General features: G+C 32.8%; 1 protein-coding gene across 1 annotated transcript in view; it reads right to left on the bottom strand.

Annotated features, from left to right (window-relative positions):
- Window positions 1-10025, bottom strand: part of LOC139523362 (uncharacterized) — a 29929-nt gene extending 19904 nt beyond the window's left edge. Inside the window, exons 1-2 of the mRNA XM_071317274.1 lie at window positions 9886-10025; window positions 127-219 (exon numbers count right to left, since the gene is read on the bottom strand). Of these exons, the coding sequence (XP_071173375.1) occupies window positions 127-219; window positions 9886-9892 (100 nt within the window). The 5' untranslated portion in view covers window positions 9893-10025. The remainder of the gene's footprint in view (window positions 1-126; window positions 220-9885) is intronic.
- Between the last annotated feature and the right edge of the window lie 7701 nt (window positions 10026-17726).

Raw genomic sequence — 17726 nt, 5'->3', positions numbered from 1 at the left:
AAACACAAATGCAGGACCCCTATCGGATCCAGGCCTTCTTTACTGCGGAAGATTTTACCATTAGACAATTCACACATATGATTCATGCGAATTTTGAACGGACTAGGGAATATATAATATACAAACCTGGTAAGTCTGTTGGTCTTTTAAAGCTGGGAAATGCTGATAAAACTTCAAGCATTTTCGATGCTTGGTTTGGGTTCAGTGTTATTCGTACGTCTACAAAATATATAATAAAAATACTCAGATCATTCGTTCGGGTAGATTTTATGTTCAATAGCTCTCTCAGGGCACAAGCAGTATACCATTAGATGATTGTGATACCTTTTGCAACAACAATCCAAATTAACGATTCATTATCCTATGGGTATGTGGTTACCAGCATGGTTCTGATATACATACATTTGGAACATGAAATGGAGGACTATATAATAGCTTGCTGTTCGGTGGGTGCCAATGCTCCGTGTTGAAGACTGTACTTTGATCTATTATGGTTTATTTGAAGAAAAAAATATTGTGACTTGGAGGAAAGAGTTGTCGCTTTGACACTCATACCACATCTTCTTATATCTATATATTCATTTGTAATTTCTGAAATTTGAGGAGTTAGAAAACAGTGGTATACAGCATACATATGTCATTTCACGATTATAACTCTGCGTATAGAAATGCAGGACAAGTTTACAGTAGACTGTCATTAAATGGAGCGTTCTTATCTAATACGTTTGATACGCATTTATAGGACAAAACAGATTGATAACATTCAAAATTGTTTGACAAATGAAATGACAGTATGTTCACGAGATAACATGGCGGACTGATTTTCACTGCACAGAAAGAAGACAATATTATTGAGTTTCCTAAGTGTTGCACTCCACTTAAATCAAAAAAAATTGTCTATATTGAGCACGATAGTAACTTTCACGTTTGAACTTAAATTTAATTTATTTAAATCGATTTTTAGAAACAATATTGACATTTTCTGATCGATTGAATTTCCCGCCTTATTACGCGGGTCATTTGAGTTCACTTTTCAAGTCTTCCGTCCATTGCTAGCTCATTTTTATTATTTTATATTTGCAATTCGTATTTAAATGTTATTTAACTAAAAAAAAACTAAACCCTGCCAAGGCCCAAATTTTCTTGGAATCTTGTAGCCGGCTGTTCCTGATAGTACCACCCCCCTCTTTTATCAACAATATCGAATCTATATGTCCGAGACAAAGCTAGCAAAATATCTCAGAACACATAACTTTGTGCCTCCAACAGGACAAACAAGACGGCGCCCTGTCATTTTATCTGACAGCAAAGGATTTTCATTACGAAACATTATCATAAGTCCATTTGACCAAAATATTATATGGTGGTGCAAGAAAGGTGTGACAATTGAGCAAAGTTTTGCCTGGCTCAAAAGAAATCTTCCCACTAAATTATATGAAATTGGAGACATTGCTCTATATGTCTGGCTTGGTACATGTAATCTGACAACCAAAGAAAAATCCTCAAAATACATATCTATTACAACTGATAATTCTGATACTGTTGACAAAGTTATCTCCTGTATTGATGACATCAAGAACTATATACAAGATTTTCCACAAGTCAAACTTATTTTCCTTGAAGTACCAGTATACTCAATAAAAGCTTACAATCAACATCAAAAACACTCCGACCCGAAAACTTTCAAGCAACAAGACGAAACACTTGCAAATCAAGTCTGGCAAGTAAATGAGAAAATAAGAGCTACGAACCAAATCTTAAATACACGCTCACCTAATTTTTCACTTTTCCTGCAAGCCCGCAAACAACGCCGTACACGGTCAAGAGTCGAAGCCTGGGAATACTTCAATTACAACCTGTACAGGGACGGGATCCATCCTGGCCAGAATCTAGCAAGAGTTTGGTTACGTGAAATAGCAGAAAGAATAAAAATTGATTGCTGGAGCAAATCTGAAGTCAAATCCTAAATTCTTATACTTATATTTAACAGATACAGGCCAGTCTGCATGGGATGCCAAGCTAACTAGGTTCTGTATCTAAAACTGGAACAACATACACAACAGCAATAGTACATTGTTTGTATATAAAAACCTTGTCCGTCATATAGAATACCAACATATAACTGAAATTTAACATCTATAATATTTTTACTCTTCTCACAACAAAAAGTTTATTATACAGACTGCATGGGATGCCAAGCTAACTGCTATTATAAACTTTAGGATATAATAAATTCTCAAAGAAAATAAAAATAAAATTAGTTTAACCAGCCTCAAAGATATATAAATAAGTATATTAATCCGTAGCTTTAAAATTCAATAGTCATACATAAAACAGATACAGACCAGTCTACATGGGATGCCAAGCTAACTAGATTCTGTATCTGAAACCGGAACAACATACACAACAGCAATAGCATATAAAAACCTTGTCCATTATACAGAATACCAACATATAACTGAACTTTAACATCAATAATATTTTTGTTCTTCTTACAACAAAAAGCTTATAATACAGACTGCATTGGATGCCAAGCTAACTGCTATTATAAACTTTAGAATAAGATAAATTTTAATAGAATTTAAGAAAATAAAATTAGTAAAACCAGCCTCAAAGACACATAAATAAGTATATTAATCCGTAGCTTTAAATTCAATGGTCATACATATAACAAATACAGACCAGTCTGCATGGGATGCCAAGCTAACTGATTCTGTACCTAAAACACCTTCGTAAGAGCTTATTATCCTCTCAACAAATAGTTTTAATACAGACTGCATGGGATACCAAGCTATCTGTCATAATAAACATTAAATATACAACCAATTTATAGACAAATAAATAAATAAATAAAAGATACAATAACATTATCAACATGGGCTCCAGGGAAATAACAAGGCCTACAAGAACTAGACACCCTCCTATGACATACACACCAAGTGTTACTCGATCACATGGGAATAAGCATATGTCCTACAGGCTAAATGCCAAGAAGGCACTAGATAAGAAAATTGATGCAACAGACAGGGATCACTCCTGTGATATGGAATTTAAAGATGGTACACTAGTCATAACATGCAATGCAGGAGCTTATGAAATCTTGAAATCCTCCATATTTAAATATTACGACCAATCTGAAGACAGAACATATAGGCTACACACCAAAACAAGCAAGTCAAGTCTACCAGATGTCAGCAAACAACCAATGATAGTTGAGGAATCATTATCTGTCAAAAATAGAGATCCATCCTTGTCTAGTCGTCAGCTATTTAGAATAAACATGTTCAACACCACATGTAGAATCGATGCTAACGGATATATGGTACAAACATTTATTCAAGAAGACCTCGATAAAATATGCGAAGAACTATTGGTCAATAAATCATCCTCTGAGCTAAATAACAAAATCAAGCAAATGTGTAAGCTCACTAAAGACCAAATAAATAATCCAAAAAAGGGGCAAGCTAAATCCATCTTATCAGCTAAGCCCATACTCAACAAAACTGTGCAAACCAATACTTCCACAGGTAACAGTGATAAGGACAAGAAAACGTGTGTTATTAAACAGCATTCTTACCATATAGTCCAAACACAAGTTGAGCTAAATGATTATAACCAAGATAGTCATAACCATCAATCAAAAACAACACATAGATTAATGACCACCAATGATAAAGAACTATGCGACTCTAGCCCTACACGTATAAACAGTCATTATAACTCAATTACTAGTCTAAATGATGAACTTATTGACTCTGAGTTACATACACTTTCTCGTGAAGGCGAAGAAACAACAGATGAAATCTGCATAGTATGTGGATCTGCTATTATAGATAAAAATAATGTAGAATGTACAATATGTGGACAATGGCTGCATACTGTTTGCGAAGGAATATCCGAAAACTCGCTCAATAACCATACAGCCTACGTATGCTCGTCATGCAGAATCCTAGACGATACAATTCCATATGACGAATCACTGCATAATGAAATGATCCAACAAAGGGATGAAACCCATCCAAAACAGCTAGTATATGAAACAAAGAGTCAACAGGATACTGACGCTATAAAAATATGCCATACAACTGAAGCTGAAGCAGAAAAATCTGATCCATGCCTACCTGTTCTACCAGAATCAGCAGTTAAAGAAGATCTTACCAAAAATAATATACATATTCCACCTATTGAAGTGAAAACCAAACCAAAGCGAGCAAAAAAGAAGGACAATCTAGAACAAACTCATCTTGAATTACAACTGGCTGAAAGTCAAACAAAAATCAGCAATCTTCAAACAGTCAATCAGGAATATAGACAAACAATTGACTTACTATCATCTAAATTAGGCATACAATCTCCATTAGACAACAACAGCCAACTTCCATTTAACCAACAAATCCATCAGCTTGAACTGAAATTTGAAGGGCAAATTAATAAAATGAAACTGGAGTTTGAGCATCAACTTAACATCATATCCATTCAAATGAAACACAATACAGAAATCAATGAGCTGAAATGTAAACTTCATCATATGGAAAATGAATGTAATCAACATAACTCTACCATAAGTGGAAATCAACAACCACCTAGTCAATATCCACAGATGAATACTCAATTCACTCCATTTCCAAGATTTCAGAATGGGAACTCAAATCAACAAACTCAACAACCACTAAACCATCCACATACACCTGGGCTACAGTGGACAAGACCTCCAATATGGACTAAACCACCACAATACCAAGCACCTATTGGACAGGATAGACCACAGAATGAGAACTTTCCTCAACAGGCACTAAACAATCCACAGATACCTGGTGTACAATATACAAGACCTCCAATGTGGACTAGACCACAACCCTATCAAACACCTATGGGATTGGTATTCGCCCCATATGCTCCTCATGTGCAACAACAAAAAACACACATAAGCTATGATACAAGGCCTAAAAATGTTCAACCACCTCGCCAAAGAGTAAATACCGAAACACAAGGACAAAAACGGTCCAGAATACAAAGAAATCATCAAAAACTGGCGAAAACCACTAACACTAACAGTGAACAAGTTTACAAACAACAAACTCTCCATCAAGTGCAAGAAAATCAGGAGCCAAACCAAAATTCTCATCAAAATCTGGTACAAACTCCAGAATCAAATCAGGCGAACACCCAAATAAGGGATGGACATGTATATACAAAACATGATATGGACACATCTCATAGTACATGTAAGCCAGATATTCCACCGTCTAGAAGTACATTACATCATAGAAGTATTTCGGAACCAGCCTTAAATAATGAACAAATAAACTCAAACAAGCCTTTTTTAGGAGCAGGCAGAGCCTCATCAGTAAACTGGACAATAAACCACATGAATTTATAATAGGAACCATCAATATTCAAAATATAAAAGGCAACACCCTGTATCTTAATTCAATCCTGGATACAGTGCAAATTCTATGTATACAAGAACATTGGGTGCTATCTTTGGAAAAAAATATAGCAATAGAAATAAATAAAAAATTCTCGTCAAGTATCAAATCAGTGGATGACGAAAACCCACTAATAGACTTTAAATCTATCCGTGGCTACGGAGGAACAGCAATTCTGTGGCAGAAAGATCTAAACAACACAGTTAATATAATGCCGGATGGGAATTCTCGTATTCAAGTGATAACAATAAACAGCAGTCCAATTGCAACATGATTAATTAATAGATATAGGAAGATGTGGTGTGAGTGCCAATGAGACAACTCTCCATACAAATAACAATTTAAAAAGTAAACCATTATAGGTTAAAGTACGGCCTTCAACACGGAGCCTTAGCTCCTATTATGCCATCTGCACAGAGTAGTGGGGACATTGAATATAAAGATACATTAGATCAAATCTCCGAAATTATGGATAAGTATAGAGAAACATACCAGATAATTTTATGTGGTGATATGAATGCGTCTTTACATCGTGACAATATAGGAAACGGGACACTGTCTTTGGAGAATTCAAAAACATAAACAATCTCCATATACCAGATGGTTATCCAATAAAGCCAACCTTTTTTCATCACAATGGCAAATATACCTCACAAATTGACTATTTCTTGTTTGATGAAAGAATTATACAGCAATCAAATCCAAATGTGAAAATAGCTATGAGGCATCCTACAAATACCTCTGATCATACTCTAGTCACTGCAAATATGGCTCTAAAGGTTAAAAGATGTTCTCTACGACCTGTCAAAATATATACAAGGCCAAACTGGAGAAAATGCGACAAAAGCCTCTACAAGTCAACTATTGAAAGTAGTCTAGACAATACATCTGGAGAAAAGAAATTCTCGGGTACCGTAGAATCACGTATACAAAAACTGGAATTAACACTTCATAAAGCTGGTACAAAATCTATTCCGAGCTACAGGAAGCTGAAAAAACTAAAATCTGTTGGGAAAGGCATATGGAATAGCAAAATTAGCCAAGCATCTAAAGAAGCAAAGTCTGCACATAGGAACTGGATAGATAAAACCAACAAAAATCAGGATGCAGATCAAGAAAAGCTGGCTCTCAAAAACAAAAAACGTCATCTGAGACAACTACAGAGACAGGCACATGCATCAAAGAAGGAAAAGTTCATAAATGAAATCATGCAAGCTTCAGAAAAAGACAGCAAAACATTCCATAAATTAATAAAGCAACAACGATCTAATCATTCATCAAATACTGACGTTCTTTACATTGGAAATGAGAAATTTGAAGGAGAAAGTATTCTAAAAGCATGGACAATACATTTCGAAAAACTCGGAACACCAAATCATGACAAAAATATCTTTGACCTGGAACGCTTCCACTTGGCTAAATTGCAAAATGACATCATTTTTGAAAATCAACATTCCAAAAAAGAAATTAAACAAGCAACACCTGAAGAAGTTAAAAGTGCAATTAAGAACCTAAGCACTGGCAAAACATCAGACGAAAATGGTATATGTTCTGAACATTAAAAATATGCTGTAGATGAATTATCAGAAGAAATCGCAAGCATAATCAATGATATTTTCTCCGATTTGGATGTTCCGAAAAATCTAAAAAATGGTTTATTAACACCTGTTCTTAAAAAGAAGAAGGATAAAACCGTACCTGGAAATTACAGGGGAATTGTTGTAACAAGTATCTTTTCTAAAATCTTTGAATCAATCGTTAAAGGAAGGCTAGAATATGAGCTACTACCATCACAAAATCCATTACAGAGAGGGTTTACAGAAGGCGCATCAAGCCTCTTCGCAGCCTTTATTACAACTGAAACTATTCTAATATATCGTCTTCTTCAAATATTATTAGAACTTGTTGCACTGGATGCAGAAAAGGCATTTGACACCCTGAGTCATGAGATCATGTTAAATAAGCTTTATCATGATGGAATTGAGGGAGATATGTGGATCCTACTACGGAACATCTATCAAGATCTGTCTCTCAAAATCAAGTGGAATAATGAAACATCAGAAAGTATCAATATCATGCAAGGGGTTCGTCAAGGAGCAAAATTATCATCTCTGCTATACAAGCGATACAATAATACCATTCTCAATGCAATATCCAGTAGTAATCTAGGCGCAAAAATAGGCAACATACAAGTAGGCTCTCCTACATGTGCGGACGATATTGCCTTACTGGGTGAGCGGTCAGATTTACAGGCAATGCTCAATATTATAGACTTCCACACTAAAAGAGACATGGTTAAAATTAATCCAGACAAATCAGAGATAATGTGCGTATCTAAAGGATTAAAGCAACAAACGCATTCATACAGCTTCAATGGAAAAGAAATAAAAAGAGTAGAAAAGCTGAAGCATCTAGGTAACACCAGGGCAACAAATGGCAAAGTCAACTTGGACGAAAGGCTAAAAACTGGCCGGCAAACTATATATGCCTTGCTAGGTTCTGGCCTAGGAATGTCACCGCTGGTACTTAAAAAGATCTGGAAAACATATGTTGTCCCCCGCTATCTTTATGGACTCGAAGTACAAATATGCATGAAAAAGGATGTATCTGAACTAGAAAAGTTACAGAGGAAAATGTTCAAACAATTTCAATGTCTATCAGATAGGACAGCATCTGCAGCAGTATATATACAAATAGGAGCTGAACCCATTGAATCGGTACTGGACAAAAACATGCTAGCCTTATTTCTCTCAATTTTTCGCCTAGATGGCTCAATAGAACATCAAATCCTAGAATGGGAACTAGAAATCAGCACAGAATTTGACAATTCCTTCATCTGTCGTATAAGCAAAATTTTACAAAAATATCAACTCCCAACAGCAGAAGAAATTATGAAAAATCCTCCATCAAAATATATTTGGAAAAAACAACTTCAAAAAGCCATAAATGATTACTGGTCTTCAATTTGGACAGAAGAATGTAATACAAAATCAACACTCAAACATTTATCGTTGCAAAATAATCCGGTAAATAATCCGCATAACATTTGGAAATGTGTTCGAAATAATCAATATGACATAAAAAAAGCGGAATTGAAATGTAAGCTAGTAACTGGTACCTACATGCTTCAAAGTATAAAAGCAAAATTCAGTAAAAATATAGTACTGCCTGACTGTAAGCTATGTAAGGACAATGATGAAACCCTTGAACATTTTCTCCTGGAATGTACTAGGCTAGTTGATGTACGACAAAAATGCATGGCGAAGCTAGTCAACAAGCTAAGAGAGATAGAAGGGGGTGGTACAATCGACGTCAGTAATGATGAAATACTGATGGAAATTATACTGGATTGTTCTAAGACAAATATACTGAATAATCAGCCAATGGACAAGCTACTGGATATAGAAAGGCAAACACAAGATCTTTGCTACCAGTTACATATAAAGCGAACAAAACTTTTATGTGACATCAAGTAAAAGAAATGTATGAAGGCTCTAATTATTTTAGATTTTAACTTTTATAAATCTAAAGTATATATTTAAATACTGAAATAGCAAATAAGTCTTACTAAATGTTCTAGATTAACTGTTAAAGTTTTCAAGTAATATAACACCGAAATCGTAAATATATGGTGTGTACTGTCTGCATGGGATGCCAAGCTAACTAGTACACTCTATAATATCTTCAAATCAAGAGCAATATCCAATATAGTCTGTACAGTCTGCATGGGATGCCAAGCTAACTTGTATCAGTCTATCAAGAAGTGCGTGATTTATACTTTTAATGATAGCCTTGGCAGGGCACTTATAGTTTTATTAAATAAGCTGTAAATAACATTTTTATCATAATATAGTGGTGAACGCTATTGCCGCAATAGTTCTGTGTACATTTCTTATCGTGATATTGTATTTGCAACTTGTGCTGTGTACATTTTTATTGTGATACAAGTGGTGAACATTAGCTGCATACATTTTTACCGTGATATCGTGTTGATTCTTATTACCGCAATTGTGATGTGTACATAATATTTTTAACTTATTATCGTCGTAATATTTTAAGACTTTTAAAATATTTCTTTTAGTCGTACATATTTTGAATGTAAATATAAAGATATCCGCAATCTCGGTGTGTAAATTAAATTGCTCATCCGATAAGTGGAGTGCTCCGATTAAACGGAGGTGAATACCTGTACAGAACAGAACAGAACAGAACAGAATTGGCGCCACAAGTTTTGCAATTTTCCCATTTTTTACCTTACTTAACATGATAATTACAACATAAATACCTTATAACGGGTCGAAAACAAATAATTAAAAACCGTGCCCATTCAAGTTATAAATAAATGGTAATGTTATCAGTATGTGTATTCCCTAAGTCAAAATGTCAATTATGATATGTAGTACATTTTTTTGAAACGACCATGTAGTATTTCAATACATTATTATTTCTTACTTACCAGACATGATGAAACTGTTGGTATCGATTATAGGTTATTGTGTCAATACTTAATCATGGAGACTTTTAATAAACAATATTCAACTGGATCTCCAGATCGTTTTTAGCATAATGAATTTAAATACCGAAAATAAGTAAGTCGGCAATGACGTAAATTTTATTTTAAAATCGACATATTTATACATTATAACAGATTAAAACATGTCTTGAGTAGGTTGTTTAACAAATTACACATTAAAATCACAGTTGCATGCTAACATAAGCAAATCATATGCCTCATATCTGAGGGTCTGGATGGGGGAAAAGGGGGGGTTCTGTTATTCTGTAAACATTAAATTTTTACCCCTTTTATCTCTAATCTTCAAAAATTTAACCCTTTTTTCTCTAAACTGCCAAAAATTAACCCCTTTTTTCTCTTATCTTCATTTGTTTTGGCCCGTTATTCTCTAATTTTCATTTTTTAAGGGCATTATTCTTTAATCATTTAACCCCTTCCAAACCCTCATATCTAAACATTCATATTCAAGCCCCCAGAGGCAAGTGCCACTCTGTATGGGATAAGCAATCAATTACTAAAAAAGTATGTAAATACTAAAAAAATAAAACACTTCCTTTGAAAGGGGGGGGGGGGGGGGGGGTGGGGGCAAGGGGTTTAACTGTTATGCTGTTATGGGGCAATTTAATTCTTTGTTATCTGTTTTTCTGAAAATATATTTGCTGTTAGCTGTTATTGTCTTATTTGTAACACAACACATGGTTATTTGGAATAGTTGTTTATTAAAGCCGGTCAGGACCAGTGTCCATAACGGACGGTCTCCCCTATACAGTAAAATACATCAGTATATATACAGAATATAAACAGTGTCAAGGTTTCTATTAATTTGACAATTATAGTCTTAAATCAAAAGATACAGGGATGAATATCTCTTAAGTTGACTTTAATTGACATGTTTTGACCAATCTGGAGATTAATGGTCAAAGAATACACATATTTCCCGTGTTTTAACTAATTGCTACATGTCACTACCTGGTCTGCATGTAAACATGTTATATATATGCAACCCAGTGCTCAATTGAACAACCTTTTACAAGGTCATGTTTTTCTTAATAGATATTCCCCTGTATTTATTTTATTCAATTTAATAAACATTTTGAGAATATATAATCATAAATATTAATATAAATATATATAATATATATTTATATATATATTTTAAGCCCATCATATTGTCACATTCCTCCCTTTCTTAAGAAATATAATTTTATATTTTAGTTAAAATCGGTGACAATATGAATGCTTGCAAATATCCTTAAAAACAACCAAAAAAAATATTCACAAACAAAATCATTTCAAAAGTTCAACAACATCTAAATGTTCAGCAATGTATAGTTCATACAATTCTTGTGTGAATAACTAAGTTCGTAACATCAAATATCGGAACTTCTTATTTCTAGAAAAAGGCTCAACCATCAACTGTGGACCGTCTTCATAACCCCGAATCCAGTGAACTGCTCCTCTGATTGTCGTTGTCAACCCCAACAATCCATTTGTTTATCTGCAACGCCAATTCCCATCATTTAGAAGTACTGCAATTACTCCGACCTGCATGTGATCCACCATCCATCGTTGAAAACTCCAACCTGCATGTGATCCACCATCCGTCGTCGAAAACTCCAACCTGCATGTGATCCACCATCCGTCGTTGAAAATCCAACCTGCATGTGATCCACCATCCATCGTTGAAAACTCCAACCTGCATGTGATCCACCATCCGTCGTTGAAAATCCAACCTGCATGTGATCCACCATCTGTCGTTGATTTACTCCTAACTGACCTAGCTTACCTACTCTGTTAATTCAGAGTCCCTGACTAGGTTGCTCAGTTATCACAGGCTGAAACATTACAGGCAAATCTACCTGTGATGCTGTAGAACGATTCCCTCTACCAATATAAGTTATGTGATCGTATAGTTTTATGTACATCTAAACGTCTGCGTTGTGTCCAATGATCAAAGCCAATATCCAATACTGGATAATGGTTCTTAGTGGCTGGTTCTAGTAATGGTGCATAAGCTATTTTAACATCTCTGGAGGCAGTACCATCGCCCTCAACATTAGTTGACACCATTTGATCGCCACCAAGGTATCGTGCGACTATTTGAATAATACCTATAAATATAGCAACAAAATGAATTAATACATTTACTAAATTTGATAGTTCAAAGTCGTCCTCAAGTTCTAACTGCTTTAACTTGAAAAAAATAAATTATCGATATGTTATCTATTTTAAATAAGAAAAAAAAATAAAAATAAACTCAAATACAAAACAATAAACTAATAAGATAAACTTTTCTCTAGTTAGGACTGAAAAATTATTTAAATAAGGTTTGACATTCAACCAACACTTTCCTTCCTTTTTCATAAACAAAGCTGTGATTCAGAGATTACTGATATTTATAGGATTTCTAAACAATCAACAATTTTTCAGCGATCAATCTGAAGCGAAAATTAGAATGATTAATCAAAACAAAATTATTTTATATACACATATATTTATTTAAAAACAAACATCACAAAGCCTATATGACTACGTCGTTTTAGTCGTGCATTTTATAAAGATAACAAGAAATGTTTGAGAGAAAGTTTAACATTAATTGGTCTTTCTTTCAGACTTATGAATTTTCGTTTATATTTCTTTCGGTATTTTGATTTTATCAACAGGCATGTCTTGGCTACTTTCTAAATTATATCTATCAGAACTATTATCATTTGTCATATCACTTAAACCGGAAATTATATATATGACCTTATAATGCTCCTCTTTTTCTCATTTTTTTCTTGGGTTGCTATTTTTCTTTTAATTCAATCAGGGTCACATTAAAATATTTGCGGAAGATGTATCGCGTTATAATTGTTTATAACGATTAATCATATGATACTTATTTCCATATTTTAAGTCCTAAATTGTTTTATTATGAAAACATTTCCATTTTCAACCCTTAGTATAGATTTATGTACTCTATAATTAATCTTATATTTCATCTATCGCTAAATACTTTTAAAACTTATAAAACCCTACATTTCCTTAAGGGTGGACTTAAACAATTGTATCAATTTTGATCATTCGTGTGCTATCCTTTAAGATAGGTCTGCCATTCTTTAAAAATACCACAATAACTGTGCAAAAATAAAGGTTTGGATTCTAAATACCATAGAATATTTTGTTTCTCTAAACAAATGTGCTTACGCACTTACCCAACTGCGTCAACCATATTTAAACAACTATATGATTATAACATCGCAGAAATACCCTTAAATCCGTCGCCAAAAGTGTTCTTATGAAACTTTCTTATACCAATGTATATAGGCGCGTATATTCTAGAATTACAGATTGTCTCTTCAAAAAACAGCTCAAATATGAATCAAAAATGAAATTATTATATTCGAAATCAAGATATATTAAATGTTTTAATGTTATCATTATTCACGCAGTTAAATACTTTAAAATATAACCAACATCTTTAAAATATTTTTACCTATTGTTATTTAATTCTTAAATATTAATATTCAAGTGTTGTTTTTTTCTTATTTAAATATCTATTCTGTCTTTTAAAAAACAGCATATAAAAACTTCTCATTATGTCATTACAATATATACGCAAATCTTATATATTGACTTATACTATCAAATAAATACCTTACAAAGTTGCCAGTCTTTTATATTGACTAAAACAATCAAATACCTATTATAAGTACCTTCACCCTTATGATAATGATAACATAAAAAAAATATCAATTAAAAAAATTAAACCTTCACCATTGATTCATAAAAAAATAAATATCTACATTTTCGCTTAAAAAATAACTTTATTTAATAAAACTTTTTTTTTAATGAGTTAATCCACGTCATCATCTTGAACATGAACAATTGTGCTCACATCTGATGCACCTAATCCTAATTTTTTTTTTGATATTGAACAATCAAAGCTTCCAATCGAATTAATGCCTTTTTGTAACACCCTTTGAGTAAGACTTTGAACTTTTGTTACTAAATTTTGAAAAACAGACCCTACATTGAATTCTTGTCTAGCCATTTTGAGAAATTAAATAAAGAGTATCAAATAAAAAGTCACTTTACCTTAATATCCTTTGGTCACGGTTAACCAAAAATAACCACATGTAACACAACACATGGTTATTTGGAATAGTTGTTTATTAAAGCCGGTCAGGACCAGTGTCCATAACGGACGGTCTCCCCTATACAGTAAAATACATCAGTATATATACAGAATATAAACAGTGTCAAGGTTTCTATTAATTTGACAATTATAGTCTTAAATCAAAAGATACAGGGATGAATATCTCTTAAGTTGACTTTAATTGACATGTTTTGACCAATCTGGAGATTAATGGTCAAAGAATACACATATTTCCCGTGTTTTAACTAATTGCTACATGTCACTACTTGGTCTGCATGTTAACATGTTATATATATGCAACATGTGCAACCCAGTGCTCAATTGAACAACCTTTTACAAGGTCATGTTTTTCTTAATAGATATTTTACTGTATTTATTTTATTCAATTTAATAAACATTTTGAGAATATATAATCATAAATATTAATATAAATATATATATATAATATATATTTTAAGCCCACCATATTGTCACATATTCTTTGTTAGCTGTTATTGGGCTTTTAGTTTTTTTTTGTTATCTGTTATTGTGATAATGGATTTGCTGTTAACTGTTATTGAAAATTGGAATGTTAGCATTTTTTACAGCAAATTTTCGGTAGAAATTGAAGATCATTGGACATTGGGGTCTACCACTACTAACAAGTTGGTCCCGTATTCGGAGAAGGATTCCATTAACATATACCCATCACAGAAGTGAGGTCCAGGACAATTCCAATATATCTTAAGATTATCTTTTGTAACAAATTCCATTTTTTGGAACATGTATTTAGAATTATCTTATTTTTTTTGTATGAGGATAATGTTCCTTATTTTCCGTACCAACAAATTAAATCAGAACAATTCTTAATATGACAAAAAGGAAAACATATGGCCAGGAATATCTGACAAGAATCTAAATTAAGGACTAGGTCCTTACAAACAGTTAACCTTTTATTCAATATGGTACATTGACTCAGCTCTGTGATTCTTTTCAAGCAGAACCAAACACATTGTACAATGAAAGTTCCAACCATGTACTGGGTTCCGAAGCTGCACATAGCTCATTACAAACAAAGATTTGTTTTGTCTTCAAGCTATTGTTCCCCTACTAAACTATGTATTCTACTTGCTAGTACACTTGGTGCAATCAAAAGCCTGATAAAAAATTGTTCAAATTGAGCCTATGAAAATAGTGGAATAAATTACTTTTGGAGTGTAAAAAATTGGTTCGAGGTTCTTAATAAATTGCATGCTTATCATTGGTGCTTTTGATTTTTCTACCCTATATACCACTTTGCCTCATAGTCTTATTAAGAAAAATTCACACACCTCATTAAATGGGCATTTAAAAAAAGTCAGAATGCGAATATATATTTTCAAACTCTTTTAGGTATTTTTTTTAGTAGCAATAAACACAAGAACTATATGTCAATTTGACCTGATATGATACCATAACTGCCCTTGAATTTTTACTAGATATAATTTTTTTCTCTTTGACATATTCCTCATTTCCATTCTCAATTTTATTACACACTATTTAAATTATAAGCATGTGTGAGTTTCTATAACTGTTTAAAAATAAATGCTGAAAAAAGTGCTCTATAACAAATAAACAGCTACGCCATGAGCGCATGCTACGCCCGTTGCCCCTTTTGAAATATTCGATAACTTCCATATGTCATATCAGATATTTATAAAAATTTAAAGAGAGCTTCAGTCAATATATATAAACAATACACCAAAGTTTCATGAGAACTGCTGAAATTTTTTTTAGTTATTGTCCGAAAACTGGAAAATACCACCTTTTTTTTTATGAATAGAACCCCTCAACTCAATAACATAAAATCTAAAATTAATGAAAATAGAAAGGGCGCTTACAACAATAGCTATAACGTAAAATCTAAAATTTATAAAAATTGAAAGGGAGCTCATGTAAATAGATATAAACTATTCACCAAAATTCCGTGCAAATTTGTGAAATGATTTTTGAGATATTATCAGAAAACTGAAAAAAAACTAAACATTTTTATTAAATAAAACCCCATTACTCAAAAACTTTAAATCTGAGATTTATAAAAAATAAATAATAAAAAAAAAACGAAGGGGAGCTCACGTCAATAGATATAAACATTTTTCCAAAGTTTTATGCACATTGGTTTAAGAGTGTTGGAGTTAATGTTTGACATGTTGACGACAGACGGACAACAGTATTCCATAATACGTCCCGTAAACGAACGTATAAAAATATACTGAGTAGTAAACACATTCTAGATACATAATTTTAAGAACTTGTTCATAGAAAATGGAATTCATTACAAAGGATTATACCCGTAATAAGAAATACTGGATCTGTCAATGACCCGACTTATTTTAATATTTCATTTACTGTTATCTGTTTTTGTCCATTTTAATTCCTTGTTATCTGTTATAAGCCAAATCAATTTGCTGTTTTGCTGTTATTGGGACCCCCCTTGCCCCCCTCTTTGAAAACAATGTAAAATGACATGATTGTAGAATGTCTATAATTTGCGTTTTACCAAATTCTTTTAACCCGTTTATGGTTTGAAATTGAATTTGTGTTATTGACTTACATTTCAGGCAAACTTAAGACTAGAGAGACGCATCATTAGAGCTGTACTGCAAAAGTTATTCGATCAAGCTTCGTTTTGTCTTTTTTATCCATATTTTATAAAAGTAATTTTTACAGCAAACTAAACATCTGATACAGTTAAACCGAGCATTTCAAAACAGTTCTGAATGAGTTTAATGCATAAAAAAATTGAGTTTATTGCAGAACTAATTTTTTGGAAAAATTAGTCCTGCAAAATTTGCATTTTTGTGAAAAGCGAGAAAAACTATTTCCGTGCAGCTATTATGTCCTATCCATGTAGCATTAATATTGGATGCAAAGTAAATCAATACCATGAATTCAATTTTGAAACATAAACGAATTCAAAGTATCTGGTAATACCCAAATTAAAAACATTCTATAATCATGTGATTACATTGTTTTCAATGGAAGTGTTGCAATACTTTTTTCACTGGCATACCAAAAGCAGATTTATATATAGTTATGTAAACTGTAGGGCAGTTTTTTTTTAGCTCTCCCTAAAAAGAAAGTAAATTCAGCTATAAAGCTTAAAAATAAGTTTAAATATACTTACAATATAACAACAGGCACTCGTCTTAGAAACAAATTTCTATATACCTTAATATAACACAAGTATATAGAGAAAACAACATCTGAGACGAGTGCCATAACATAAAAAGTAGTAGTTTTGACAAAACATAAGCCCTTAATTTCAGTACCATCAAGTAACTTGGGAGACAGTAAAACACTGACGAATTCATAGGAATGCTGGAAACGGCGAGGGATGTTTGCGCTTTTCATAGGACATTTGCGCTTTGTTTTTTGGACACTAGCGCTTCAAGTCATAGGACTTTTGCGCTTTAAAAAAAGACATTTGCGCTTTTGTAATATTTGGTTTTTATTACTTCATTTTTTTATATTTTTGATGTCCGTACGGATAACCTTCAGAGAGAGTGTGAACATCTTCTCTTGACTTAGGCAAATTTTTGTTGAGATTTTCTTCTTAAAAATATATTTGAGAATGGAAATGGGAAAATGCTGAAAAATATGTATTTGGTCAATAGTTAATCAA

This window comes from Mytilus edulis, chromosome 5 (assembly GCF_963676685.1).
Source record: "Mytilus edulis chromosome 5, xbMytEdul2.2, whole genome shotgun sequence".
Lineage (NCBI taxonomy): Eukaryota > Metazoa > Mollusca > Bivalvia > Mytilida > Mytilidae > Mytilus > Mytilus edulis.
The sequence above is the reverse complement of the archived record's forward strand: the minus strand, read 5'-3'. Positions and strand labels throughout refer to the sequence as shown.